This window comes from Anomaloglossus baeobatrachus, chromosome 5, assembly GCF_048569485.1.
Source record: "Anomaloglossus baeobatrachus isolate aAnoBae1 chromosome 5, aAnoBae1.hap1, whole genome shotgun sequence".
Taxonomy (NCBI): Eukaryota; Metazoa; Chordata; class Amphibia; order Anura; family Aromobatidae; genus Anomaloglossus; species Anomaloglossus baeobatrachus.
The window spans coordinates 320,707,114-320,734,895 of NC_134357.1; the positions used below are offsets into that span (position 1 = coordinate 320,707,114).

The 27,782-nt window shown below is 45.0% G+C and overlaps 1 protein-coding gene across 3 annotated transcripts in view; it reads left to right on the top strand.

The window, feature by feature from the left end:
- Window positions 1-27,782, top strand: part of NCOA5 (nuclear receptor coactivator 5) — an 86,585-nt gene that overhangs the window by 5,404 nt on the left and 53,399 nt on the right. The window contains exon 2 of one of the 3 annotated variants that reach the window (XM_075349746.1): window positions 22,550-22,733. The exons of the other annotated variants lie outside the window; for them this stretch is intronic. Within the exon in view, the coding sequence (XP_075205861.1) occupies window positions 22,571-22,733 (163 nt within the window). The 5' untranslated portion in view covers window positions 22,550-22,570. The remainder of the gene's footprint in view (window positions 1-22,549; window positions 22,734-27,782) is intronic. 3 annotated transcript variants of the gene reach the window in all.

Here is a 27,782-nt window from a genome sequence, read left to right on the forward strand (position 1 = left end):
AAGTGAAATGCATGCTCAATTGGGTTAAGATCTGGTGATTGACTTGGCCATTGCAGAATGTTCCACTTTTTTGCACTCATGAACTCCTGGGTAGCTTTGGCTGTATGCTTGGGGTCATTGTCCATCTGTACTATGAAGCGCCGTCCGATCAACTTTGCGGCATTTGGCTGAATCTGGGCTGCAAGTATATCCCGGTACACTTCAGAATTCATCCGGCTACTCTTGTCTGCTGTTATGTCATCAATAAACACAAGTGACCCTGTGCCATTGACAGCCATGCATGCCCATGCCATCACGTTGCCTCCATCATGTTTTACAAAGGATGTGGTGTGCCTTGGATCATGTGCCGTTCCCTTTCTTCTCCAAACTTTTTTCTTCCCATCATTCTGGTACAGGTTGATCTTGGTCTCATCTGTCCATAGAATACTTTTCCAGAACTGAGCTGGCTTCATGAGGTGTTTTTCAGCAAATTTAACTCTGGCCTGTCTATTTTTGGAATTGATGAATGGTTTGCATCTAGATGTGAACCCTTTGTATTTACTTTCATGGAGTCTTCTCTTTACTGTTGACTTAGAGACAGATACACCTACTTCACTGAGAGTGTTCTGGACTTCAGTTGATGTTGTGAACGGGTTCTTCTTCACCAAAGAAAGTATGCGGCGATCATCCACCACTGTTGTCATCCGTGGACGCCCAGGCCTTTTTGAGTTCCCAAGCTCACCAGTCAATTCCTTTTTTCTCAGAATGTACCCGACTGTTCATTTTGCTACTCCAAGCATGTCTGCTATCTCTCTGATGGATTTTTTTCTTTTTTTTTTCAGCCTCAGGATGTTCTGTTTCACCTCAATTGAGAGTTCCTTAGACCGCATGTTGTCTGGTCACAGCAACAGCTTCCAAATGCAAAACCACACACCTGTAATCAACCCCAGACCTTTTAACTACTTCATTGATTACAGGTTAACGAGGGAGACGCCTTCAGAGTTAATTGCAGCCCTTAGAGTCCCTTGTCCAATTACTTTTGGTCCCTTGAAAAAGAGGAGGCTATGCATTACAGAGCTATGATTCCTAAACCCTTTCTCCGATTTGGATGTGAAAACTCTCATATTGCATCTGGGAGTGTGCACTTTCAGCCCATGTTATATATATAATTGTATTTCTGAACATGTTTTTGTAAACAGCTAAAATAACAAAACTTGTGTCACTGTCCAAATATTTCTGGACCTAACTGTATGTGTGTGTGTATATGTATGTGTGTATATATATATATATATATATATATATATATATATATATATATATATATATATATATATATATATTTATATATATTATTATTATTATTATTATTGTAGCGCCATTTGCTCCATGGCGCTTTACAAGTGAAAGAGGGTATACGTACAACAATCATTAACAGTATAAGACAGACTGGTATAGGAGGAGAGAGGACCCTGCCCGCGAGGGCTCAGTCTACAGGGAATGGGTGATGGTACAATAGGTGAGGACAGAGCTGGTTGTGCAGTGGTCTACTGGACTGAGGGCTATTGTAGGTTGTAGGCTTGTTGGAAAAGGTGGGTCTTGAGGTTCCTCTTGAAGCTTTCCACGGTAGTGGAGAGTCTGATGTGCTGAGGTAGAGCGTTCCAGAGTATGGGGGATGCACGGGAGAAATCTTGTACACGATTGTGGGAAGAGGAGATAAGAGAGGAGCAGAGAAGGAGATCTTGTGAGGATCTAAGGTTGCGTGCAGGTAGGTACCGAGAGACTAGGTCACAGATGTAGGGAGGAGACAGGTTGTGCATGGCTTTGTATGTCATGGTTAATGTTTTGAACTGGAGTCGTTGGGCGATGGGAAGCCAGTGAAGGGATTGGCAGAGTGGCAAGGCTGGGGAGTAGCGAGGGGAGAGGTGGATTAAGCGGGCTGCAGAGTTTAGGATAGATTGGAGGGGTGCAAGAGTGTTGGAAGGTAGGCCAGAGAGCAGGAGGTTGCAGTAGTCGAGGCGGGAGATGAGGGCATGCACTAATGTTTTTGCAGATTCTTGGTTAAGGAAAGCACGGATCCGGGAGATATTTTTGAGTTGTAATCGGCATGAGGTGATGAGGGCTTGGATGTGTGGTTTGAAGGATAGAGCAGAGTCGAGGGTCACTCCAAGGCAACGAGCTTGTGAGACTGGGGTGAGTGAGCAACCATCAAGTTTGATGGAAAGGCTTGTTGGAGGAGATGAGTGAGGAGGAGGAAAGACAATAAACTCTGTTTTGTCCATGTTAAGTTTTAGGAATCGTGCAGAGAAGAAGGATGAAATAGCAGAGAGACATTGTGGTATTTTATAATAATAATATAATAATTAATATATATATATATAATTTTCAAAATAGTGAGGTAACAGTATGGAATTATTAATTAACATGTATTAGAAAAAGAAGAAATGTAACATTTTTCTAACTATAAGGGTATGTGTCCACGATCAGGACTTGCTGCGTCCTGGACGTGGCAGGTCCTGACTTGTGGGGCCGCGAGTCTCCTCCGCAGAAGACCGCAGTTGCTTATATCCACAATCGGGGTTTGGTGCACTGCGGTCTCTCGTTTGTGTTCTCCCTACGGAGGACACTTGCGACTTCCGCAGCAAACAATTGACATGCTGCAGCTCGGAATGTCGCACCGCAGGTCAGTGTTTGCTGCGGGGAAAACAAGCACAGTGGGCACAGGATTTCTAGAAATCCCATCCACTCTGCTAGTGCTATACATCAGTGTTTTGGACGCAGCTGAAGCATGCTGCTTCCAAAACACTGTGAACACTGCTCGTGGACACGTACACAAAGGCTGGAGTCCGCGCATCACAGAGCCCAGACTGGCCGCTCTCCTGATAGGAGTGGGTCAGCTACATGTACTGTATGTCTGTGGTTGACCTGCTCCTGTCAGGAAAGCCTGTGACCAGTCTGGGCGATGCAACCCTAGTTCTAGTCACACACAGCCTAAGACGCGTTCGTTTTTTTTTTTATCAGCATGCTAAAATTGTGTGTTTTGTCAGCAGTGCCAGACATCCCTGCTTCCTTTAAAGGGCTACCCCACAAAGTTAATTTTAATCACTAGATTTTAGAATAATAACTTCCACAAATTGAAGTAATTTAAACAAAAAACCTGTTCCTGTGCAGATAATTAGAGATCGGTGAACCCACAGATGTTTGAGTTTGGCGCGTCTGGCTGGAGTTAAGTCTGATTCGGGACCGGTCTTGCACCAAAACATCCGCCCGTACGCCAAACCCAATATAAGACTATGGGGACCTGTACATTCTGCTGTAAAATGGTGGTAGAAAGGTCTAGGGGGATTAAAGGACATTATGCTTATATATTCTAGGATGCTGTGTATAAGAGCTTACTGGTGGTAGCTGCAGCTTACAGGGGTCAAATCTGGTGACATATTCCCTTAAAACATCAAATTGTGGAATTCATTATTCTAAGATCTATTGATTTAAAATGATCTTTAAAATTAACTTTATTCATGGGGAAAACCCCTTTAAATCATCGGGTAGAGCATTCACAAGCGCTGTGCTCTTATCACTGAGATAACTTAAGGTCCAGTCACACTAAGCAACTTACCAGCGATCCCAACAACGATAGGGATCGCTGGTAAGTTGCTAGGAGGTTGCTGGTGAGATGTCACACTGCGAGGCTCCAGCGATCCCACCAGCAACCTGACCTGGCAGGGATCGCTGGAGCGTGGCTACACAAGTTGCTGGTGAGCTCACCAGCAACCAGTGACCAGCCCCCAGCGCCGCGTGGAAGATGCTGCGCTTGGTAACTAAGGTAAATATCGGGTAACCAACCCGATATTTACCTTGGTTACCAGCTCACGCAGCTACACGTGCAGAGAGCAGGGAGCAGCGCACACTGAGCGCTGGCTCCCTGCTCTCCTAGTTACAGCACACATCGGGTTAATTACCCGATGTGTGCTGCAGCTACATGTGCACAGAGCAGGGAGCAGCGCACAATGCTTAGCGCTGGCTCCCTGCTCTCCTGGCTACAGCACACATCGGGTTAATTAACCCGATGTGTCCTGCAGCTACATGTGCACAGAGCAGGAGCCGGCACTGACAGTGAGAGCGGCGGAGGCTGGTAACAAAGGTAAATATCGGGTAACCAAGGACAGGGCTTCTTGGTTACCCGATGTTTACATTGGTTACCAGCCTCCGCAGAAGCCGGCTCCTGCTGCCTGCACATTTAGTTGTTGCTGTCTCGCTGTCACACACAGCGATCTGTGCTTCACAGCGGGACACCAACAACTAAAAAATGGCCCAGGACATTCTGCAACAACCAACGACCTCACAGCAGGGGCCAGGTTGTTGCTGGATGTCACACACAGCCACATCGCTAGCAACGTCACAAAAGTTGTTCGTTAGCAGCGATGTTGCTAGCGATGTTGCTTAGTGTGACGGGGCCTTAAGCTGCTGCATAATTCTCTCTCAAATGCTGAGTAGGAGAGATTGGGATGAGCTCTGTAACAGTTTAGGTAAAACTCACGTCCACATAAGGGTTAAAGGAAAACTGTCATGTGACAAAATGCTACTAACCTGCAAATATTGAGTTAATCTACAGGATAATAGCATTCTGAGCCTGCCTGGTACCTGCACATTAAACTCTGCTGCTGGGAAGAAAAGAACTTTTATCCCCCCTGCAGCGATGTGGTTTCAGTCCATGGAGGCGGTACAGGTTCAGTCACCGTTCTGTGTATGGAGAGTGGCGGCTGTAACCACGCTCCCCACACTGGCTAACAGCCGCTCAGCATTAGAGGAAGCTGTCAGTCAATGCAGGGGGCACAGTTACAGCCTCCGCTCTTGTTACACAGAGAAGTCACTGAATCGATGCTGCCCTGTGATGGCAATCCGAGCACTGCTGGAAGGATTAAAGCGGTATTCCCACCTGCATGATCCTAACTCAATAAGTAGTAGGTGTAATAATAAAAAATATTAGCAAACACCTCCAATTAGACATGTAGTATAGTTCTTTTGATATAGCCATGTATATGCCTCATATGCAGGATATTGCAGGACCTTAGTTATTATGGTTATGACCACTAGCAACTAACTTACTATATACATGGTCGTAACCATGGATCCCTAAAGTCCTGCAGTACTCTGCACATGAGGTAAGCAACATAGTGAATCAGAAGACCTATACTACATTTCTATTTGAAGGTATTTGCTAATATTATTGCACCTACTACATATTAGGATAGATTCTTGGAGATGGGAATAACTCTTTAAAGTTTAATATGTAGGAGCCAGACAGCTTCAGAATGCTGCAGGTTAATAGCATTTTTCGACGGGTACCCTTTTTGAGCCTTTTAATCAGGTACTGGCTTCACAGGAATCGCCAAGCAACAGGAAGTTAGACTGTGTCCATAGAAGGGCGGAACACTGCATAGAAGTGAGAACATTGGTGATCTGTACATGCCTTAGTTGTCATGACTAGTGATAAGCGGACACGCAGATAAAACAGATAACCGGGACTGGCAGGTCCCTGTTATCTTTTTTTTTTTTTTTTAATTATTTACATAATTTAAAAAATAAATACAGCCAAGATAAGCACAGGGCTGTGGACTGTATCCTGTAGCCATAGGCTTTCTGTGATGGGTATCATAATATGGGGGGATCCAACGTCAATTTTTTATTTTGATACCACGATACTGATCCGCAAGCAGCGCCTGTGATTGGTTGCAGGCAGATGCTGTCACACAGGCTGGGGGCAAGTCTGATTGCAACCTATCAGACGCCAGGCTGGCGGGTCGGCGGAGAAAGCAGTGCATATGGATAAGCAATGATCAGTGGCCTAGGAAGTGAAGGAGAGGTCACTGGAGCAGTGTACAGTTACGACGGAACCTTTGTAAGTATGACGTTCTCGCTTCATTTTTTTTTTTCTTTTCTTTATTTTTCCTATTTATGTTTAATTTCTTCAGTGCCGGATAAAACACCCGGAATTCTAGGTCCAGGCTCTGCACCCCTACACCTTTGAAACTGCGCGGATCCGGAGTTTTACAGTCTGGGTCTGCCCATCACTAGTCATGACTGAAGCCTGATGTCACATATGCAGCAGTTTGATCAATTTACATATAGAGGTGTCACCAAGTATTAAAATGAGCTCTGAGGGCAGGCTTTCAGATCTCAATCTGTCACCAGATTTTTGCTATGTAATCTGACGACAGCATGAGGTTTGGACAAAGACCCTGATTGCAGTGAAGTATCATTTAGTTTACTGGGTGCAGCAGTTATGATAGTTAGGCCGGTTTCACACATCCGGCTTTTCTCCGGTTTGCCGTATCCGGCGCTCTCCCATACAGTGACTACAGTACAGTGACAGCGCAACAAGCGCCGGTCACATGCTGTCATGTGACCGGCGCATGTGACCCGGAAGTTACAGCGCTGTCACTGTACTGTATTGTCTGTACGGGAGAGCGCCGGATCCGGCAAACCGGCGAAAAGCCGGATGTGTGAAACCGGCCTTAGTCTTCTCTGTTGCAGATCTAGAGGAGTTCAGTTGTTGATCTGTGCATGACCTCACCCACATCACAGCATTCTGTGCACTTCGTTAGTGACAGAGCTGCTAATCAGTGCTACGGTTGTGGTTGGATTCATGAGGCAAGTTGTCATGTAGTGATAATCTCCTGCTGAGAAAACACAAATTGTAATAGCAAAACACAAACTAGTAAGTAACAAATTGCTTTAATCATTCTCATCCACTACATCATAGTGCACTCAGATTACATAGCAAAAATCTGCTTACAGATTCCTTTTAACACCTCATTTACATATAAAAAAATGTGTGTCTCAGGAATGAAACATTGGATCTGTTATCAAATTATCACTTTTTGTTCAAGTTTCTATGTTCTGCATGTCTATATAAATGGCTGAGGCAGATTGATCCTTCCTTCTGACAAATTTCCCTTAAGGCTATGTGCGCAGTGGGAAATGAAATTTCCTTGCGTAAATTCCGCAGGCTCTCAAAGATGTTATCACCTGCGGAAAAAATCCGCACCAAATTCCGCACCAAAATCCGCATGCGGATTGTCGCGTTTTGTTGCGGATTTGGTGCGGATTTGGTGCGGTTTTTCCGCAAGCTGTTCCCTGCGTGATTTTTACATTAGATTAGGGAAAACCCGCAGCTACCTGCGGAAAAGAAGTGACATGCACTTGTTTTTGCTGCGGGATTCCCGCAGCAAAACATGCAGCTGTCAAATTCTGCCTAGTGCGCACAGGATTTTTTTTCTCCATAGGATTTGCTGGTGATTCACTGCAGAGATGTTATGAACATTTTCTGCAGCGAAACAAGCAGCAAATCCTCGGAAAATCCGCGGCAAAATCCGGTAAGTGCGCACATAGCCTTAAGGCAATATATAATCAGAAATTAATCTATTGTTGAAATCAGGTTTTTGTTTTTAAATGTGTTTTTTTTTTTACCACAAAAAAAAAGCATCCAATTTTTGCATTGGCTACTGGAGCTTTTTAGACAATTCTTCATCTTTCAGGAAGGTACAAGTATCCGAGTGTGTGCAAAGATCATTGTGAATGAAGGTGTAGTAGGTCATTTGTGTCAGCTTCTATTATGTATGCTGCAATGTGTTATCAGCTGTGCATAGAAATGTCCCTTGTCACTGTAATCCTGCTTTCCTGCTTCTGATGATGCCTAAAGTGTGCTAAACTCAAGGAAAAAGTGAGTCTAAAGCTGGGTTTACACACTGCAACATCTCAAACGACATCGCTGTAACGTCACCGGTTTTGTGACGCAATAGCGATGTCGTTTGCGATGTTGCAGTGTGTGAAACACATCAGCGACCGGGCCCCTGCTGTGAAGTTGCTGATCGCTACAAATCGTTCAGGACCATTCCTAGGTCCTTTGTTTCCCGCTGTGCAGCATGCATCGCTACAAAGTTTGTGTGTGAAAGACTTTGCAGCAACTTTGTTAGCAACTTCCCTTTCAAAAAGCTGCTTATCAACGTCCCCAACAACCAGCTAGGTCGCTCTGCAGGTCTGGATCGCTGTTGCGTTGTTGGCCAGGTTTGCCTGTTTGACAGCTCACCAGCGACTCAACAGAGACTTAGGGAGGTCGCTGTTACGTCACAAAACCGGTGACGTTACAGCGATGTCCTTTGCGATGTTGCAGTGTGTAAACCCAGCTTAAAACAAAAAAAAAAAGTGACCAGTGTGAAAATTATTGCATGATTACTGATGTGTTTTTTGTTTATTTTTTTAAAGGGAACCTGTCACATGAAAAAAATGCTATTAACCTGCAGATATGTAGGTTAATAGCATTCTGAACCTGCTCGGCGCCTGCACATTAAACCCCGCTGCCAGGAGGAAAAGAACTTTAATCCTCCCAGCAGCATTTTGCTTTCCGTCATGGGTGCAGCCTCGGCATAGGTCTAGACATCATTCTGTGTATTGAGAGTGGCGGCTGTAACCACCAGCCCCCACAGTGACTGACAGCTCACTCTAATGCTGAGTGGCTTCCAGTTAGTGCAGGGGGTGCGTTTACAGGTGCCGCTCTCCATACACAGAGCAGTGACTGAACCCCCATCGGCGCTGCTTCCGTGATTGAAATTGGAATGCTGCTGGGAGGATTAAAACTCATTTCCTTCCAGCAGCGGGTTTTAATGTGCGTGCGCCGGTCAGGTTTAGAATGTTACAAACCTGCAGATTAACCCCATATCTGCAGCTTAATAGCATTTTTCCACTTGACAGGTTCGCTTTTTAAGGCTACGAACACACATCCGGCTTTTCTGCAGTTTGTCGGATCCGGCGCGCTCCCGTCCACTGTGTACACTACAGTGGCTGCGCGACAAGCTCCGGTTATGTGCTGCCATGTGCCGGAGCATGTGACCAGGAAGTTGCAGTGCAGCCACTGTACTGTATAGACTGTACGGGAGCGCGCCGGATCCGACAAACGGCAGAAAAGCTACGAACACACATTCGGCTTACGTGAGATCGTAACATAAAAAAAATCATTGCTAATGTTTTTTTTTAAAATTACATGTAATACAAAATCCTGATTTGAATTCGGTCTGTTTTAGACCTTGTTCATGGTTTATAGTTCCTAGCAAATTCAGGTGCTGACTGCTCCTTTATTTTCATAGACCATAATCAAGGACTGGTACTTTCTATATCCATATGCTGACTTATGAAACATTTTAAATTGCACATTTAAACAGAATCGGTTATCAAGTTTTTGTCACAAAAGTAAAAAAAAAATGTGGTTTATATCTGGTGAAAGTCCTCTGTACTCTGCAGTGGCCAATGCAAAGTGATGTGCATATTTATTTGCTTCAACAGTAGCTGATTAGTGACACTAATGATCTTCAAGTGGTTCTCCTATTTTTTTTTTTTACCAATGAGAAGTAATTTTTCTATGGAAATGTTCGCTAATGTTACTTTTGCGTTAAAGTAGATCACATTTGTCTGTAACCGGGGCTGCATTGCTTTTACAGGTCATATTTAGGGGGCAATCCCACCAGGCCTGACAGAGAACCCTGTTCATCATAAAGTTCTGTCTCTAGTTATCCTCCAGTTTTTCATCCAGTATTTATATATATAAAAAACTATTACAAACCGAGAAAAAACACATGTAAAGTTGAGAGCAATGTTTTTTTTTTTTTTTTTTTTAATGGTCCCGTCTTTTTGAGAGGGAAATAAACTGGACCAGGCACTTGGGTTTCTTGTTCCAGCCAAAAAACGGATAGCAGCTGGTAAGGAGGCTATTGTAAGACATTTTGACACTTCAGTTAGCATTCAACTCAATGCGTCTTGTACCGAAATATTTTATGATCCAAAACTGGAAATGTTAATAGAGCCTGAGCAGTGTCAGTGCTCCATTTCTTGATCAAACATTATTCCTTTTGGACAGCTACGTTTAGATGCAGAAATTACCATATACGTTAGCCATGCAATAAATTTGGCCATATGCATTCGATAGCTGGTGGCTGAGCTCTCATTTGGTTGTTGGCTATCTCTTGCCCCGTATACGTGCATGGAGAAAACGTTTGCCTTAGGCTACTTTCACACATCCGGTTTGAGCACTGCGGCTCAATCCGGCTGTGCAAGCTATGCAAAGGATGCGGCGAAAACACCGCATCCTTTGCATACGTTTTTTCATGCGGCCCGTCCGTTTTTTCCCGGTTGCGGCATGCTACTGAGCATGCGCAGTGGAAGAAACCGCATGCGGCGGCCGGATGCGTTTTTTGCCGCACCCGGCGTCCATAGGCATGCATTGAAAAATGCGCCGATGCGGCGCGATGCGGTTTTTTTGCCGGAGCAAAAAACGTTGCAGGCAACGTTTCATCCGGCCGTGGCATCGGCTAAATCTGCCGCATGCGGCAAAAACCGGACCGACCGCAAGCCCATGCGGCACAATACGGCACTAATGTAAGTCTATGCAAAAAAAACCCGCAACCGGCGGCAAAAAAAAACGGTTGCGGTTTTACTGCAGAGCGCCGTATTGTGCCGCAGAGCAAATACCGGATGTGTGAAAGTAGCCTTAGAGGTCTGACAGCAGCTTATCTCCTGGAATATGAAAGGGTTCATTTTTAAAATTCAAATTGCTCAACATAATATATCATGAGCGTTTCGGGAGACAACCATAAACATTAGGCTGTTGGCCTGTTCTGTCTAGTTAAGCCTTTGTCTAATGTGCAGGAGGGCATTTACATTAGGACTTTTTCCCCCTATTCCAGATCACACTGCTGTCTAGAAGGAAGTGATCATACTGTGGATAACATAGTGGCTTTAAAGGGAACCTGTCACCAGGTCACCATCATAAACCATGGCCACCTTTTCAAAAGCATGTAAATTTGGTACCTACAACCATTCATACCTTCATAGGTGTCCCTGCATACCTCCGAAAAAGTGTCTTATTCATGTCCCTTGATATATGAAAATTTCATGGTCTGGCCTAATAGGTGTCTCGTGCTCCACACCACCTTATTCCCTTCAAATGTGCGTCTTTCATATTCATTGATGTGGATGATGTTTCATACGTCATAGGCTAGTTTCACACTACGTCTTTTTAACATCCGCTGAAAACGTTTTTTTAGCGGAAGTACGGATCCTGCTTTTACAGCAAATAACGTATGCAAACGCATATGTTATTTTGCAGGATCCTGCACTGGATGTTTAGGGGCGGGCATTGGAGTCATGTGATCGGGAGTGAGGGGAACTAGACTGGGAGGAGGCTTCTGACAGCTGCAGACGCTGGTAACCAAGGTAAACATCGGCCTTGGATACCCGATATTTATCTTGGTTACGAGTGTCTGCAGCTGCTAGGAGCAGCGCTGCCTGCACGCGTAACCAACGTAAACATCGGGTAACTAAGAGAAGTGGTTACGCGATATTTACCTTGGTTACGAGTGTCCGCAGCTCTCAGGTGGGGGAGAGAGGAAGGGGGAAAGACAGAGATAGAGAGAGAGGGGTGAGGGAGGGAGGAGGAGAGAGAGACAGATCACGCGAGACTGGTTCTGGGCATGCTCAGTACTTTCTGGGCATGCTCAGTACAAAAGCAGGATCCTGTCTATCAGCACGCCAGCGTTCACCTGCGTTTGCGTGCGTTATAGTCAGGATCCAGCAATTTGCAGTATTTGGACGGAGCTCAAAAACGCTACAAGTAGCGTTTTTGAAACATGTTAAAAAACTGCAAGTCACCGGATCCGCACTATAACGCACGCAAACGCAGGTGAACGGATGTTAACGCGAGTCCATTGCAAATGCATTGAAATGAAAACGCATTTGCACTGGATCCGCTTGTCCGCTAAAATAACGTTAAGGACGGATGTTAAAAAGACGTAGTGTGAAACCAGCCATACACACCATGCTCAAAGTTTTTGGCGTAGAATTAAAGCCGGTGCCTGAGAACTACATGACTTTGCTGTGCCCTAGGGTCAAGAAAATTGCACACTCATAAGACTTCAAGCACTGTTTGGCTGACATAGGAGGTCATCCACTTCCATCAATTGACAAGAGGCTGTGTTTGAAGGGACTGGGGTGGCTGTGAGCATGATCTACAGGGTGGACCATATATATGGATATACCTAAATGGGAATGGTTGGTGTAAACCATTTATATGGATATACCTAAATGGGAATGGTTGGTGATAACTTCCTGTTTGTGGCTCATTACTATATGGGAGGGGGGAAACTTTTTAAGATGGGTGGTGCCATTTTGGATCCAACTGTATTTTTTCCAATGGGAAGAGGGTCATGTAACACATCAAACTTATTTAGAATTTCACAAGAAAAACAATGGTGTGCTTGGTTTTAACGTAACTTCGTTCGTTATTTACAATTTTATGACCACTTATAAAATGTGTTCAAAGTGCTGCCCATTGTGTTGGATTGTTAATGCAACTTTCTTCTCCCACTCTTGACACACTGATGGCAACACCGCGGAAGAAATGCTAGCACAACCTTCCAGTAGCCGATGTTTCAGATGCTGCACATCTTGTATCTTCACAGCATAGACACTTGCCTTCAGATGACCCCAAAGATAAAAATCTAAGGGGGTCAGATCGGGAGATCTTGGTGACTATTCAACTGGCCGACGATGACCAATCCACTTTTCAGGACACTGTTCATGTAGGAATGCTCAGACCTGACACCCATAATGCACCATCACATAGATGACTGGTGAAAAACTGATAAGGGCTTAGTGGTATATTGAGGAGGTTGGGGGCTACACAATGGCATATGTTGAACAGCAGCACGTCTCAATTTTTTTAGTTGCATGACCAAAAGCATGCAAAAGCTGCCGTGATCTGTCGTGCGTCAGTTGCATTTAACCCTAACGTGATTTAAAAGTATCTATCTCTTATCTCGTTCTGTCAAGTCTTATATAGTTTTCCTTTTCAAGGTAAGCTTTATACTGCATTCTTGTGTCACTGTAGATTACGTGCTGCAATACATCTGATAACTGATAGGCCAGGTTTCCCCGGCATGTGAAGCATGCATGGGTACAAATTAAATGTCCTGCTTTGGGATACAGCTGGTAGAATCGACCATGTATGTAAAACACTCTTAAAACATTTTATCTGGTGCCAGCCCAGCACCGTGTGCAGTAAAATGTCCACTACCTACAGGGCATGTACTATTTTTGGAACAGTGCCCATACGGAATGTGCATGTGAAGGATTGGCACTGGTGAGCAGAAGGCCTGTGATACGGACAACAGAGGTGTAAAAATGTTCGCAGGTGTAGTGAACTTGTTAAACTCGTAGCTTTGAGGCGTCCTGAAAGGATACAACTTGCACCTAACAGGTATGGGTAATGCTAAACATGAGGTGTAATGGATGGATTCTTCTCCTTGGAGAACATGCACAAATGTTTGTGGAAACATATTTATAGCTAGGGCGCCACCAGCATCATACCCATAAACCAAAAATACTGAAGAGCCATAGCAGTTGCGGCCACTGAAAATTAAGTTTTAACAAGGTGTGATTCACCTTCATTTGAAGACCTCTTGGCTTTATCATGCTTTTACCATGTATTATAGTCCTAGATAACCTAATAGCCTTTTTAATGTCATATAATCGCCATATGAAGCAGGATATTTTGTCATCCGTTCCAAAACATTACTGGAGGCTACAGTGAATGGCGCAATGCAGTTCCACTTTACTATGAACAACATTTCTTGCAAAATTCCACTTTTTTTTTTTTTTTTAAATATATGTGACTTTTAGACAACCTCGTCAAATGTAACTGTTATCAGAAATAAATCATGGACTCCTGGAAAACCCTGTGGGTAGTATGCACACAATTAAATGGAATAACACCCGATGGGTCAGACACCTTAGTCACTGATGTCATGAGTCCAGGTAGTGGTGGTGGAAGACTAGTCATGACATTTAGTCTATGGCAAAATTTTATAACAAAGTAACTGCTATGTAAAGTATCCCGTTGGCTTTGATGGTCCTTTGTACTAAGTGTATGAGCACAGTTCAAGTTCCCTCTAGAGACATGGTATGTAGTACTTGGCGATATGAGGATCATTGAACGTTGGACTTTAAAGGAGTTTTGGACAACAAGCAAAAAGAATGAAGCTAATTTCCTACTGCCACTTCCCAGCATCTAGTCCACTACAAAGTTGTAGTTTTGTAGTGGGGTTTGCTTTAGGTGGTATTCCACCTGTCCAACATTTATGCCGAAGGCTGGTTTCACACTACGTCTTTTTAACATCCGTTGAAAACGTTATTTTAGCGGAAGTACGGATCCTGCTTTTACAGCAAATAACGTATGCAAACGCATGTGTTATTTTGCAGGATCCTGCACTGGATGTTTAGGGGCGGGCACTGGAGTCATGTGATCGGGAGTGAGGGGAACTAGACTGGGAGGAGGCTTCTGACAGCTGCAGACGCTGGTAACCAAGGTAAACATCGGCCTTGGATACCCGATATTTATCTTGGTTACGAGTGTCTACAGCTGCTAGGAGCCGGGCTGCCTGCACACGTAACCAACGTAAACATCGGGTAACTAAGAGAAGTGGTTACCCGATATTTACCTTGGTTACGAGTGTCCGCAGCTCTCAGGTGGGGGAGAGAGGAAGGGGAGGAAGGGGGAAAGACATAGAGAGAGAGAGAGAGTGAGGGAGGGAGTAGAGAGACAGATCACGCGAGACTGGTTCTGGGCATGCTCAGTACTTTCTGGGCATGCTCAGTACAAAAGCAGGATCCTGTCTATCAGCACGCCAGCGTTCACCTGCGTTCGCGTGCTGTTTAGTCAGGATCCGGTGACTTGCAGTATTTTGACGCAGCTCAAAAACGCTACAAGTAGCGTTTTTGAAACATGTTAAAAAACTGCAAGTCACCGGATCCGCACTATAACGCAGGCAAACGCAGGTGAACGGATGTTAACGCGAGTCCATTGCAAATGCATTGAAATGAAAACGCATTTGCACTGGATCCGTACTTCCGCTAAAATAACGTTTTCAACGGATGTTAAAAAGACGTAGTGTGAAACCAGCCTTATTTTACAATTTTATTATTCCTGAAATACAATTCAGTAATACATTACCTAAAACTGGAATACATTAACGAAAACTGACTCAAAATTGCTGAATGCTGCGTGTTATTTTGCTCCACCTCATTAGAATTTTGACTCTGTATAGGGGAATACCTGTTTCGAGAAAACATTAAAATTCCTATTGAAATAAACCATTTTTTTCCCCTAACCTTTTCCTATCCTGAGTCCCCCTCCTCCCCCCCCTTCTTCACCCGGAGGGGGGGGGGGGGGGCACGACATTAAAAATCCGTTAAGCTCCTTTGTCCTCTGGCAGGGGACATAAATATTTCATATGCATTTTACTGCTCTAAGTCCCTTCCAGCTGGCCACTGAGTAGAAAGTCCCTTTTATAAGCATAGTAGGCAGGACTTGGCGCATTTTGATATTTTTGGCAGCCAATGGTTGCATCTGTTCTTGACGACCTTTGATCCAGCCCAGTTCTTTTTTTTTTCTTAGGCTATGTGTCCACGGTAGAATGTACCTGCGGATTTTTCTGCGGGTGCGGATTTGCCGCGGATTTGATGCGGATTTTTTTTTTTCCCCATTCTATACCCAAAATCCGCACCAAATCTGCAACAAACAATTGACATGCTGCAGATTTCTCTAGTCCCTTCCACGACAGCATAGGAGGTTGTCTCTCCACGCCCTAATTGGGACAGGAAGTTCAAGAGGTTTAAAAGGACCCTCCCACCTCCCACAGCCAGTGTCTTTCCTGTCCCCATGGGGCATGGAGAGGTTTTTGTTTTTCTCCTATGCTGTGGTGGCCGGCGAACTACAGTATAATTTTTTTTTTTTTTTTGGATCATCTATCCCCTGTACCTGAAGCCGGACAGCATCGGTCGGGCCTCACCGCTCCTCCCTTGCTGTTCCCTCACGCTGTGGGGGACCGCTGCTCCAGCCTTCCGGATCCTCCTGAGGGGTGATGCAGGCTGTTGAGCTCCCCGGCCGGCGTCCTCCCTGAGCCGCCGGCCGCTTCCCGCATGCACGCTGCCGGAGCGATCCGGAAGTGCTCCCGGAGGCGGGACTTCCGGTCTTGCGGACTTCCGGTCGAGCGCTTCCGGTTTTGCGGAGGCAGCGTGGAGGCACGCCGACGGTGACACGGCCTGCCCAGGACCGGATGCGGGAGGCGGGGAACATGCACCGTCACTGGGGGGGCAGGCCCTTTTGCATAAGGGCTGCCACGAAGACATCAGATCATGGTAAGCAACCGTGCTCCCTGTCATGTCTTCCGCTGCAGCAGCCTCTGCAGAACCCAGTGTGCCCCCTGCTACTGTGAGTATGGAGGGGAATGGTCCCTCGGACATAGGTCTTATCAGGTGATTTATGGCTATATGGTCTGTGTTTTCTAGGAGGACAAGGCCACCAAGAAAACTGACAGAAATGAAAAGTCAGAGAAGCCAGAGAAGTCAGAAAAAGCTGACAAGTCCGATAAGCCTGATAGACCTGACAGAATGGAAAAAATTAAGAAATGTCCTATCTGTATAAAGAAGCTCCCTGCAGTATGGGATAAAAAGCTTTGCCAGCAATGTACGGACCAGATTATTAGGGCCGAACAACCATCTCTGATAGATGAGTTGCGGTCCATGATGAAACAGGAGATTAGGGCCTCACTAGCTTCCCTCCCTGTTCCTGCTCCTGGCCCTGCTCCTGGACCCTCTCCTCCAAAAAAGAGGAGACTCCAGTCGACCCCTTCTGATCAGGAGGACGCTGATTCTACCTCGGAGGGTCCTGATGAAGGATTTCCATCTGGGGGGTCTGAACAGTCCTTTCTATTTCACTCAGAAGAGTTGGGGGATCTTATTGAGGCAGTTCGGAGCACTATGGGTTTAGAGGAAGTGCAGTCTCTTCCTTCAATCCAGGACGAAATGTTTGCTGGCCTGAAGTCAGTCAAACAGTTGGGATTCCCAGTTCATGCCAATGTTTTGGATATTGTCTCTCAGGAATGGGAATGTCCTGAGAGGCGGGTACGGAGTGACCTTAGACGCCGGTTTCCTCTGGAACCTTCGGGACTACATTGGGAGGTCCCAAGAGTGGACGTTCAGGTGGCTAGGGTAGCTAAGCATACGGCTCTTCCCTTTGAGGATACTTCCCAACTGAAGGATCAGATGGATAGGAAGGTAGAGGGCCTGATGAAGCGGTCCTGGGAGGCATCGTCTTCCTCTATTCAAGTCAACATTGCCTCCACCTGCGTATCCAGGTCCCTAATTAGGTGGTTAGACCAGTTGGAGGCTCATATTTCCCAAGGGACCCCTAGGGAGGAATTACTGGAATCCCTTCCCTTGCTTAGGAAGGCTACCTGTTTTCTGGCAGATACCTCGGTGGAATCTGTCCGCCTGGCAGCCAGGACCTCGGTGCTTTCTAACTCTGCCCGACGTGCCCTCTGGCTTAAGGCCTGGAGTGGAGACTCCACCTCCAAAATGAGGCTTTGTTCCCTTCCGTTTAAAGGGGATTTAGTGTTTGGGCCTGCCCTGGATGATATCCTGGACAAGGCGACTGATCGAAAGGCCTTGCCCGATCCTAGACCTACCAGGAAGCGGTCCTTTCGTCCCTCGATGCCTCAGGCCTCCCAGCCCAGAGGGAAAGGGAAGGCAGGCAGGTGGAGCTATCCCAAAGGTAGAGGGAGAAACATCCTCATCCCTCCACATCAGCAACGTCCTCAGCAGGACAAACAGTGACTCGGCCCGGGTGGGGGGAAGACTCTCAGCGTTTCTTACCCAGTGGCAGTCCATAACCTCTTGCCAATGGGTTCTGAAGATCATCTCGGACGGTCTTCTCATAGAATTCCTTTCCCGCCCTCTTCCGGGTCTCCGAGTCACTGCGCTGGCGTCTCCAGGTTCACAGGCTCTGTTGTACACAAAGATTATAGAGCTAGTGCACTCGGGGGTCGTTTCCCCAGTCCCGAGTCAGGAAGAAGGGGTAGGACACTACTCCCGTCTCTTCCTGGTCAAGAAGCCATCCGGCGACGTCCGTATAATTATCAATTTAAAAAGTCTAAACCGTCAGGTCAGGTACCGGCGGTTCAAGATGGAGTCGGTAAAATCAGCTATTCCCCTGATAGGTCTACACCACCAGATGGCCTCTATCGATCTGAAAGATGCCTACTTCCATGTACCCGTCCATCCGGGACACAGACAATACCTCAGGTTTGCGGTGCTTCACGGAGAGGAAGGGCTTCATTTCCAATTCAATGTACTTCCCTTCGGGATCTCCTCAGCTCCAAGGATCTTTTCCAAGATCATGGCAGAGGTGGTCGCCTTCATAAGATTGCAGGGTATCTGTCTGGTTCCGTATCTGGACGACTTTCTTCTCATGGCTCCGTCTGCTCCAACCCTCCGGAGCCATGTGGAAAGGTCTTTGGGAATCCTTCGGTCTCTGGGATGGATTCCCAATCTCAAAAAATCACAGTTATCCCCCTCCTCCACTCGGCAGTTTCTCGGAGTGCTGCTGGACTCCGACAGACAGGCATCCTTTCTCCCAGAGGGCCACAGGATGGCTCTGTTAGCCAAAATATCAAAGCTTCGCAGGCAGGCTCGCCCGACGCTTCGAGCGGCTATGTCAGCCCTGGGTTCCATGACATCCTGCATTCCTTCAGTCAGGTGGGCTCAGGCCCATTCTCGGTGTCTCCAGGATCATATCCTGGCACATTGGGACAGACTCCCGTCATCCCTAAACCGAAGGTTTCGCCTCTCGGAGTCCGTCTCCTCATCCCTTTTCTGGTGGCTGCGTCCCGCCAACCTGCAGGTGGGGGTTGCCTGGACTCAGAAACCCCTGGTTACACTGACCACAGATGCCAGCCTACGAGGATGGGGGGCAATAGTGGCAAATTCCCCATTTCAAGGGGTCTGGAGTCCTTACGTCAGCTCCCAATCCTCCAACTACCGGGAGCTCAGGGCAGTCAGGGAAGCCCTCCTTGCGGCTCAGGACCTCGTCCGGGACTCTCACGTCCTGGTATATTCAGACAATGTCACAACAGTGGCACATCTTCGACATCAGGGCAGTACACGCTCAGGCGCCCTGAAGTCGGTATCCTCCCGAATCTTTCAATGGGCAGAACAATCTCTGCTCTCCCTTTCTGCGGTCCATCTGAAGGGCTCCCTCAATCTTCAGGCGGATTTCCTGAGTCGTTGGGATGTTCATCCGGGGGAATGGAGCCTGGATCAGGCGGTGTTCTGCTCTCTAGTGGCAAGGTGGGGTGCACCAGAGGTGGACCTCTTTGCCTCGGCAGGGAATCGCAAGGTCGCAACATATTTCTCCCTGAACCCAAGGGACGAGGCGTTAGGGGTAGACGCTTTCTGCCACAGTTGGTCCTTTCGCCTCACTTACGCGTTCCCCCCTCTTCCTCTTCTCGCACGGGCCCTGAGGAAGATCAGAGACGAGGGGGTCCCAACTATACTGGTAGCCCCTCTGTGGCCCCGGAGGAGTTGGTACAGCCTGGTCCTGACGCTAGGAATCGACGGCCCAGTCCTCTTAGGTTCAGACCCCAGCCTACTGTCACAGGGTCCGATTTTCCATCCGGCTCCCCAGAAACTCAACTTGGCTGCCTGGCTTCTGAGGCCCGGGCACTGAAGGCCCAAGGGCTTTCTGACAAAGTTGTGGCTACGCTACAGAAGAACCGTAAACCTGTGACTAATAGTATATACAACAAAATCTGGAAGAGATTTTCCTCCTGGTGTGGTTCTCGGCCTCCTGACCCTCTTCGGCCTAATATTGCGCAGATTCTGGACTTTCTCCAGAGTGGTTTAGACTTAGGTCTTCGGCCTAGCACCCTGAAAGTTCAGGTGTCAGCACTCAGTGCAGTCTTTGACATGGCTCTGGCAGATCATCGTTGGATCCGTCGGTTCTTTGTGTCCGCTAGTAGACTCTGTCCACGTCAGAGGGTCCTGACGCCTCGCTGGGATCTCAATGTGGTCCTTACAGGACTATCTCAGTCTCCGTTTGAACCTCTGTGCTCTTGTAACATTCGTTCCCTTTCTCACAAGGCTGCTTTTCTTGTGGCTATTACATCTGCTCGCAGAGTCGGCGAACTTCAGGCTTTGTCCGTTAGGGAACCTTACCTGACCATCAGAGATGACAGCATTGTGTTTCAGCTGGACCCTTCCTTCCTTCCCAAGGCGGTTTCGGATTTTCACCATTCTCAGTCCATCGTCCTGCCTTCCTTCTGTCAGAATCCTCGGACTCCGGGTGAGGAAGTGTTTCATTCTTTGGATGTCCGTCGGATAGTGTTGCACTACCTGGAGGTTACTGCTTCTTGGCGCCTTGATTCTAACCTGTTCATCCAGCCCTTTGGCCGCAATAAGGGCAAGAAGGTGGCTAAGAGTACCGTCGCCAACTGGATTGTGCGGGCAATTAGAGATGCCTACCTCGCTCAGCATCTCTCTCCACCTACTGGATTCACGGCGCACTCCACCAGGGCTACCTCTGCCTCCTGGGCCGAACGGGCAGGGGCTTCCCCTGAGCAGATCTGCAAGGCAGCTACGTGGTCTTCGCTCCATACGTTCACGAAGCATTATCGGTTGGATCTGGATTCCAACAGGGATTTGGCCTTTGGCAGGAGGGTCCTGCAGGCTGTGGTCCCCCCCCTAGGTATCAATTCTTTGGTATTCCTCCTATGCTGTCGTGGAAGGGACTAGAGAAATAAGAATTTTTCTTACCGATAATTCGCTTTCTAGGACCTTCCACGACAGCAGGTAATTCCCTCCCCTATATATTCATTTACTCCTGAATGTGTAGTACTTCTCATATGCTATGGATTCTTTGTAAGACACTGGCTGTGGGAGGTGGGAGGGTCCTTTTAAACCTCTTGAACTTCCTGTCCCAATTAGGGCGTGGAGAGACAACCTCCTATGCTGTCGTGGAAGGTCCTAGAAAGCGAATTATCGGTAAGAATAATTCTTATTTTTCCGGATCAAAATCCGCGGCAAATCCGCAGTGGAAAAATCCGCAGCATGGACACAGCATTTCCAAAATGCCATTGAAATGGCTTGGAAGTGCCGCTGCTGCAGATTTTCGGGAAATCCGCGGCAAAATCCGCGGTAAATCCGCAGCGTGGGCACATAGCCTTACTGTTTTAAAATTGAAAATGGCTAAGAGATAGCGAAACGAAGGTGCGTGAATCCGGACGAAGTAAGGCAGCATGTAATCGATACTAGTGAAAGTAGTAATAGTGAGAGCGATTTGGACGATGGAGGTGTAGTTGTACAGTCGGAACTGAGTGATGTTGAAAGCGTTTTGTTCTACCGATGTCAGCGACGAAGATGACTAGGGTACAGAGGTCGATGCCGATGGGTGGCAACGAATGTAGTCTTCTGCCAATGGGTTTGAGCAGATTCCGTTTTCACTACCGAACGCTGGAATAAATATAACTGATGATGACCTATAATAGGTTTTCAGTGGGTGAAACAGAAAATTGTATTGGATAGGAAAAGGTTAACAGTATTTAATTTTTCTTACTCAAAGACCAGATCAGAAGCAGTAATCAAAGGGAAGCAATACTCTACTTCTTTGGCCTTGTTTATAATGGAGCCTTATTTTGTCATTTTCAGAGTTTTAGGCAAACGTGTTACAATTTAGATGAGGACAACTCTAGTATCATGGCCGAGCTTCGCTCGGGGCTTCACGGTTTTTTAATATACCTTGTACGAGGTGAGGCACGTCACTAAGCCCAACTTCTAACCACAAGAGTCCCTGATTAAACCATGGCTTTTACAGCTAAAATAGTGATTTGCTCAAGCAATGTCTACATCGCTTCAAGCTGATATAGTATAAATACATTGGTGACCTTGGTTCCTAGAACTGAGCTTAGGCTCTGTTCTCACTAACATTTTAGGAGGATTTTTGTCAAGAATTTATGCAGGAAAAGGAACAAACATTGCCACGTATTTTGGAGGAATACTATTGTTTTTGCTCTTTCAAAATCTATCCTTTAATTCTTTTCTTGGTTTTCACTGGAACTTTGGGCAAGTTTTGAGAGCATCTTAAAAACAAATCCTTTTAGATGTGTGATTCGATTGCTTGATTAGTTGCGTTCTGAAAGCAGATCCATTAGAAGTCACTTTCCAATACGCAACATTATACCAGCTTTTTATTTAAAAGGTGCTAACCAAGTATCTTTGCGAGGAGCCTGCTAACAAACATACATAGAAATAGACTGCTGCTTGGTTTCAGTAGCCTTCTATTGATGTCTGGGGTTATTTTTTAACTTTTTCTACTACATACTGTTTGCTTAAACGTATATAATAAATTGTATTTTGCTAAACCAGTTTTGTTTCCATGCTTTTCATATTTTGCGGAATTTTTTTTTTTTCTCAAGTATTTAAGACGAACCAAAACACTATCAAGGCATTTAGAAATTACATAGTGTTAATTTAAAGCTAATGATTTCTATTGTAAAACAAAAAAAAAATCTAAAACAAAAATAAATCTTAAAGGTTTTTTTTTTTTTTTTTTTGTCAATTGCTGGCGAAATTGTATTTTAAAATTCTTTTGCCTGGCCATTTTTTTTTTTTTTTTTTCCCCCTTCTCGCGAAGTTCCATTGGGATTTGTCAAATATGCCACGCCGAAAGAACAAGCTTCCTATCCCTTCTACTAAGCGAACTGACAGCGATGATCCAGAAGAGTTGGACAGAAGAATTTTTGTTGGCAATTTACCTACAGAAACTATGAATAGGAAAGATCTGAAAGACCGGTTTTCCAAATACGGAAAAATCAGTGGTTAGTATTACTTTTGTGCCATTAAATTTTTAAAAAAAAAAAAAAAAATGTTGGAATTGTAAATCAGTTTAAAATAAAAAAATGTAAAGTTTTTTTCTTTTTTTCTAGATAGCGAAACTTTTTTTTGTTTCTGCTTAATACAGAATATAAAATATTATTTGTGTAAATATTCATGAAAGGATGTGCTGCTTGTAGCCGGACTCCCATTTCTTTCACCATTGCCACCATTTTATTTCTATAACAAAGCAATAAAAACAATATTTCTGCCTCAAGTCAAGTGCCCAGGGGGCAATAAAACTTAAACTGATTTGCCAAAAGATGAATTAAAAACTTTTGTTTAAAAAAGTGGCTTTAAATGAACAACCAAAAACCTACTAGTGATGGACGAACCCGCAGCTATCTGGAACTGGGGTGTCCAAAAAAAACCTGGTTTGGGCCCGGAATTTCAGATATCTGCCCTGACGCTGATCCACGTATAACTCTATGGGGTCCCGAATCATGTGTTTTTAAAATGGTAGAAAGGGCTATTGGGATTAGAGCAGGCATCTTCTTACTAGTCTCTGCTGCTGGAACTCTACTTCCTGGGCCGCTTATCAACCTCATGCATATGCACTTCTTCTGCTGCTCACTGGTAGTCTCTGAGTCTGTAATAGGTTGCAGTCAGACCGCGCCCCCATTGTGTGACTGCATGTGTAACTGCTTTTAATTGCATAAGCTGTGTGTGTCTCTAATGGGCAGAAACTAAATAAATAAAATTGGTGTAGGGGCCCCTCCCATATTATGATAAACTATGACAGATGTATGTAGCTACAGTCCCCAACCGTATGCTTTATCTTTGCTATGTATAAAAATAAGAATAACACCTAACAACTTTTTTTTTTTTTTTTTAATAATTTAAATAAATGAAGAAAAAAAATAAAAACTGGCTTGCGGTCATCCCCAATTTTGATACCCAGCCATGATACAGCTGACAGCTGGGGATTGGTATCAGGGCTGTGGAGTTGGAGTCGGAGCTCATTTTGGTGGAGTCTGAGTCGGAATAAAATGCACCGACTCCTAAAATATATAATAAATTGGGGACAGTAGTGCAATGCAGAATGTACTGAATATTTTTTCATATGAATTTAGGAAAGTTATGAAATGTCCTATAAATGGCTGTTCTATTCATGATCTAAGGCTACATTCACACACAGCATTTTTGCTGTTTTTTGAGGATACGTTTGTCAGCTGCAAAAGCAGATCAGCTTTTTAAAAAACCACATCACCTGAAAGGTTTTTGAGCTCCTAAATAATGCTTTCAATAGCAAAAGCAGATTAGAAAAACCTCACACAAACAGACATGCTCATTCTTTGTGAGGATCCTCACAAAACGCTGTGTCTGACTGTCCTATCTTGTAACCCATTGCCTTTGCTGGGATGCCAGAGTCACTGCATTTGACTGAATTATTTTGCCATCAATGTTCGATATGTTTGTGACAAGAAAGAAATTGTTAGTAAGACACTGGCAGCAAAAGCTAGTAAAGCTCATCACACCAGCCAGTTTCTCCAGGCTGTAGTGGAAAAAGTTCTGCAAGATTAGGAACGCAAAAAAGAACAGGTTCTTGCCATTGTAAAGGACAATGCTTCAAACATAAGTACAATTAAACTGATGAATGAAAATAATGAACAACAACTAGAAGAAAATGTAGGATTAAGTATGTGTGAGATGGAAGGCCACAGTGCTATTTATGTAACTGAGGAACAAACAGATATTACAACAGAAGAACATCAAAATGATACTTTAGGATTAGATGATCTTGTTGAAGCTGCTTCAAAACACTTTCATATTCATCACATGCGCTGTGTTGTGCACACGCTGCAGCTGGCAATAAGAGAGAGTCTGCAAGAGGGACCCCGATTTCACGCATCCGGCTTTTCGCCAGTTTGGCGGATGCGGCACACTCCAGTAGTGTGTATACAGTCCAGTGGCAGCGCGACAAATGCCGGTCACATGCTGTCATGGGACCCGAAAGTTGCGGCGCTGCCACTGTACTGTATCGTACTGTACTGGCATGCGCCGCATCCGCCAAACCGGCGAAAAGCCGGATGTGTGAAACTGGGCGGACATGCTGGAAATCTGATTGGAAAAGTGAGGAAATTGGTTATTGCCACCAGAACCCCTAAAATTGATTCCATCTTGAAGAGACGTGCTTGGAAAGGGGCAATTCTTTATCAAGCCACTCGGTGAGGCAGCACTTATTTAATGACTGAGCGATTGCTTGAACTAAAATCATTTCTTAAAGATATGGTGAACCCTCAAGTAACATTAAATGAAGCTCAATGGACACAGGTGGCTGAATTGAATGAATTGCTTAATCACCCATTTACCGTGACTACAAAATTACAAGCTGAGTATTTAACTCCTGGCATTTTCATAAGGGAGTGGAAGAGCTTGCTATTTTTCCTGTCCCAAAGAGGTTTAATCCCGGATGGCATTTCTGCTTCAATGAAACGTATAGAGACACAGCTATTGGAAAATAAAATTCTTCTGGCAGCTGTTTATGTGGACCCAAGTCATCGTATACAGCTTGATGATCAACAGCTTACTAAAGGAAAAAAAGCTTTGAGTGAGGTAGCAGTTAGGATGAGCAGCTACAGGACTGCCAGGCGCAAGAGGACTTGGGTCCTGACAGTGCTACTGCTGCCATATCTTCATCCTCATGAGAGGAGGAGTTTAAAACTTTGACAAGTATTTGGATGACATGGAGCAGGCAAACCGTTGCTGTAAGGAAAAATATTTCAGTCCGTCTCCTATAGCAGCAGATTGACCAGATTTCCGTAAATTTTTTCACTTGCTCTCAAAGAAATAGAAAAATTCAATCAATCATCAAAACTGACTGTGCATGAGGCAATTCCTCTATACCCGGAAATTGTTAGAGATGTTGCCCATGTGGTTACGGTTTTGCCTCCAACCCAAGTTACTGTAGAGAGGTTGTTCTCTAGCCTTAAAATTAAGTCAGATTTGAGGTCATCTATGAAGGAGGATCTGATGGAGGCAGTTCTATTTCTTAGAACAAATTCATAGACTGCACAAATGTTTAGTGTTTTTGTTGAAAACTGTTTTTTGCCACTAACATAGTGTATTACATAGTCTTTTATATACAGTATAACACTATGTAATACACTATGTAAGTGGCAAAAAACAGTTTTCAGCAAAAACATACTAAATAACATTTAGTATATTATAGTTAAGTGAAAAATGTATTGTAGTACAATGTGAACATCAGACATTTTAATCATTTTTATGATACAATAATCAAGATATTTAGAACATAAAATGTTTATTGGAATACAACTTTAGAACACAAACTAAATTGTAAATATGTAATACAATATGTAATATTTATATACACAAGATGTATATGTAATCTACTGTATATTACATAGTGTATTACATATTTACAATTTATTAGTTTTTTTTTGTGTTCTAAAGCTGTATTCCAATAAATTTATATTTTTTGTTCTATCTAAATATCTTTATTATTGTATCATAAAAATGATTAAATGTCTGATGTTCACATTGCACTACAATGCATTTTTCACTTAACTATAAGCAATATATGTGGGAGTCGGAGGTGGAGTCGGTGTCCTGAGTCGGTGCAAGGGAAATTGAGGAGTCTAGGTCGAAGGTTTGGCTTACAGACTCCACAGCCCTGGTTGGTATTCTCGAGCTGGGAGCACCGTAGTTATTGGTGGCTCCCAGCATAAAAAAGCAGCCTGCAGCCGCCCAGGATGGTCGCATCAATTAGATTGCCTGGTGCGGTGGCCATCACGATCATAAGGGGCTAAAGACTGCCCAGAAATAAACAAACACCGAAAAAATCCTTTATTTAAAATAAAATACGGAAAAAAACAGACCCTCTTTCACCTTTTTATTAACCCTAAAACACCCAGTGCCAACTTATCCGGAAGTGAGGCGGAGTTGCCAACCCCTTTAAAAAAATGAGCGGCAAACCTAGCAGGCGGTGTGACAACCTCCTGTACCCTGCAGTAACATGAATGAGCAGCAGAAGCAGCGCCAGCACTATCACCATCGCCGCCTCCTTTCACCACTGCAGCCGTCTGATCAGGTGGATTGTCCAGAAACTCAGAAGCAGCAGCAAAGAGGCAAACCTCAGCATGGTCAAGACAGAAGTACCATGGCCTTTGGTGGCAAGCATTCCGGGAAAAGTGATGGCCGAAATAGCCAGCGGGAGGCAAAGTCTGCCAGACCCGATGGCAAGAGATCCTCCAAGGGAAGAGACTCGGATGGCGGCACTCCTGACCTGGTGCGTCTGACTGGTAAGTGATCTTCCTGAAAGTTCACTTTTTAAAGTAGTCTTTGTCTCTGTTTCTTCTAGATTCGGGACAAACCTAAAAAATGTCTCTTAAACCAGGCATAGGGAATGTGCTCTGTGTAAAAAAAAAAAAAAAAGTAACTGTCGAGTTCCTGGACCAAACTGCTACCCCGGGAATGCATTCAGCAGACCTTGTTGGAGGAAGCCCCGGGATTTGCCTCTGATCTGATGTCCATAATTAGGGCAGAGGTCAGGGACTCCCTAAGATCTATCTAAGGATAGTCAGAACTTGGAAAAATCCAGACCTCCCTCCCCTGGTTGTGAAAAGTCAGATATCAGAAGAATGTGATTCTTCTGCCTTGCCTTCAAATTCCTCCTCTGATAGCGACTCAGGGGGTCATCAATGCTTCCCAATTTAAAACATGAGGAAGCTCGTAAAGGCAGTATGATCCATTATGTGCATCCCGGAGGAGAAGACTGAAAAGTCTATCTAAGACTTTAGTGGCCTGCAGCAAAGGAAACGGCGCACCTTCCCTGTCATAGATAGGATTAAGGCCCTGATTACAAAAGAATGGAAAAGGCCGGATAAGAAGGGATCCATTCTGGGAGCCTTAAAGAGGAAATATCCCTTTGACGATGCCTCCTGTTCAACCTGGGATAAAACCCCCAAGCTAGATGTTGCTGTCGCCAAGGCATCTAGGAAATTCGCTCTGCCTTTTGAGGATATGGGGTC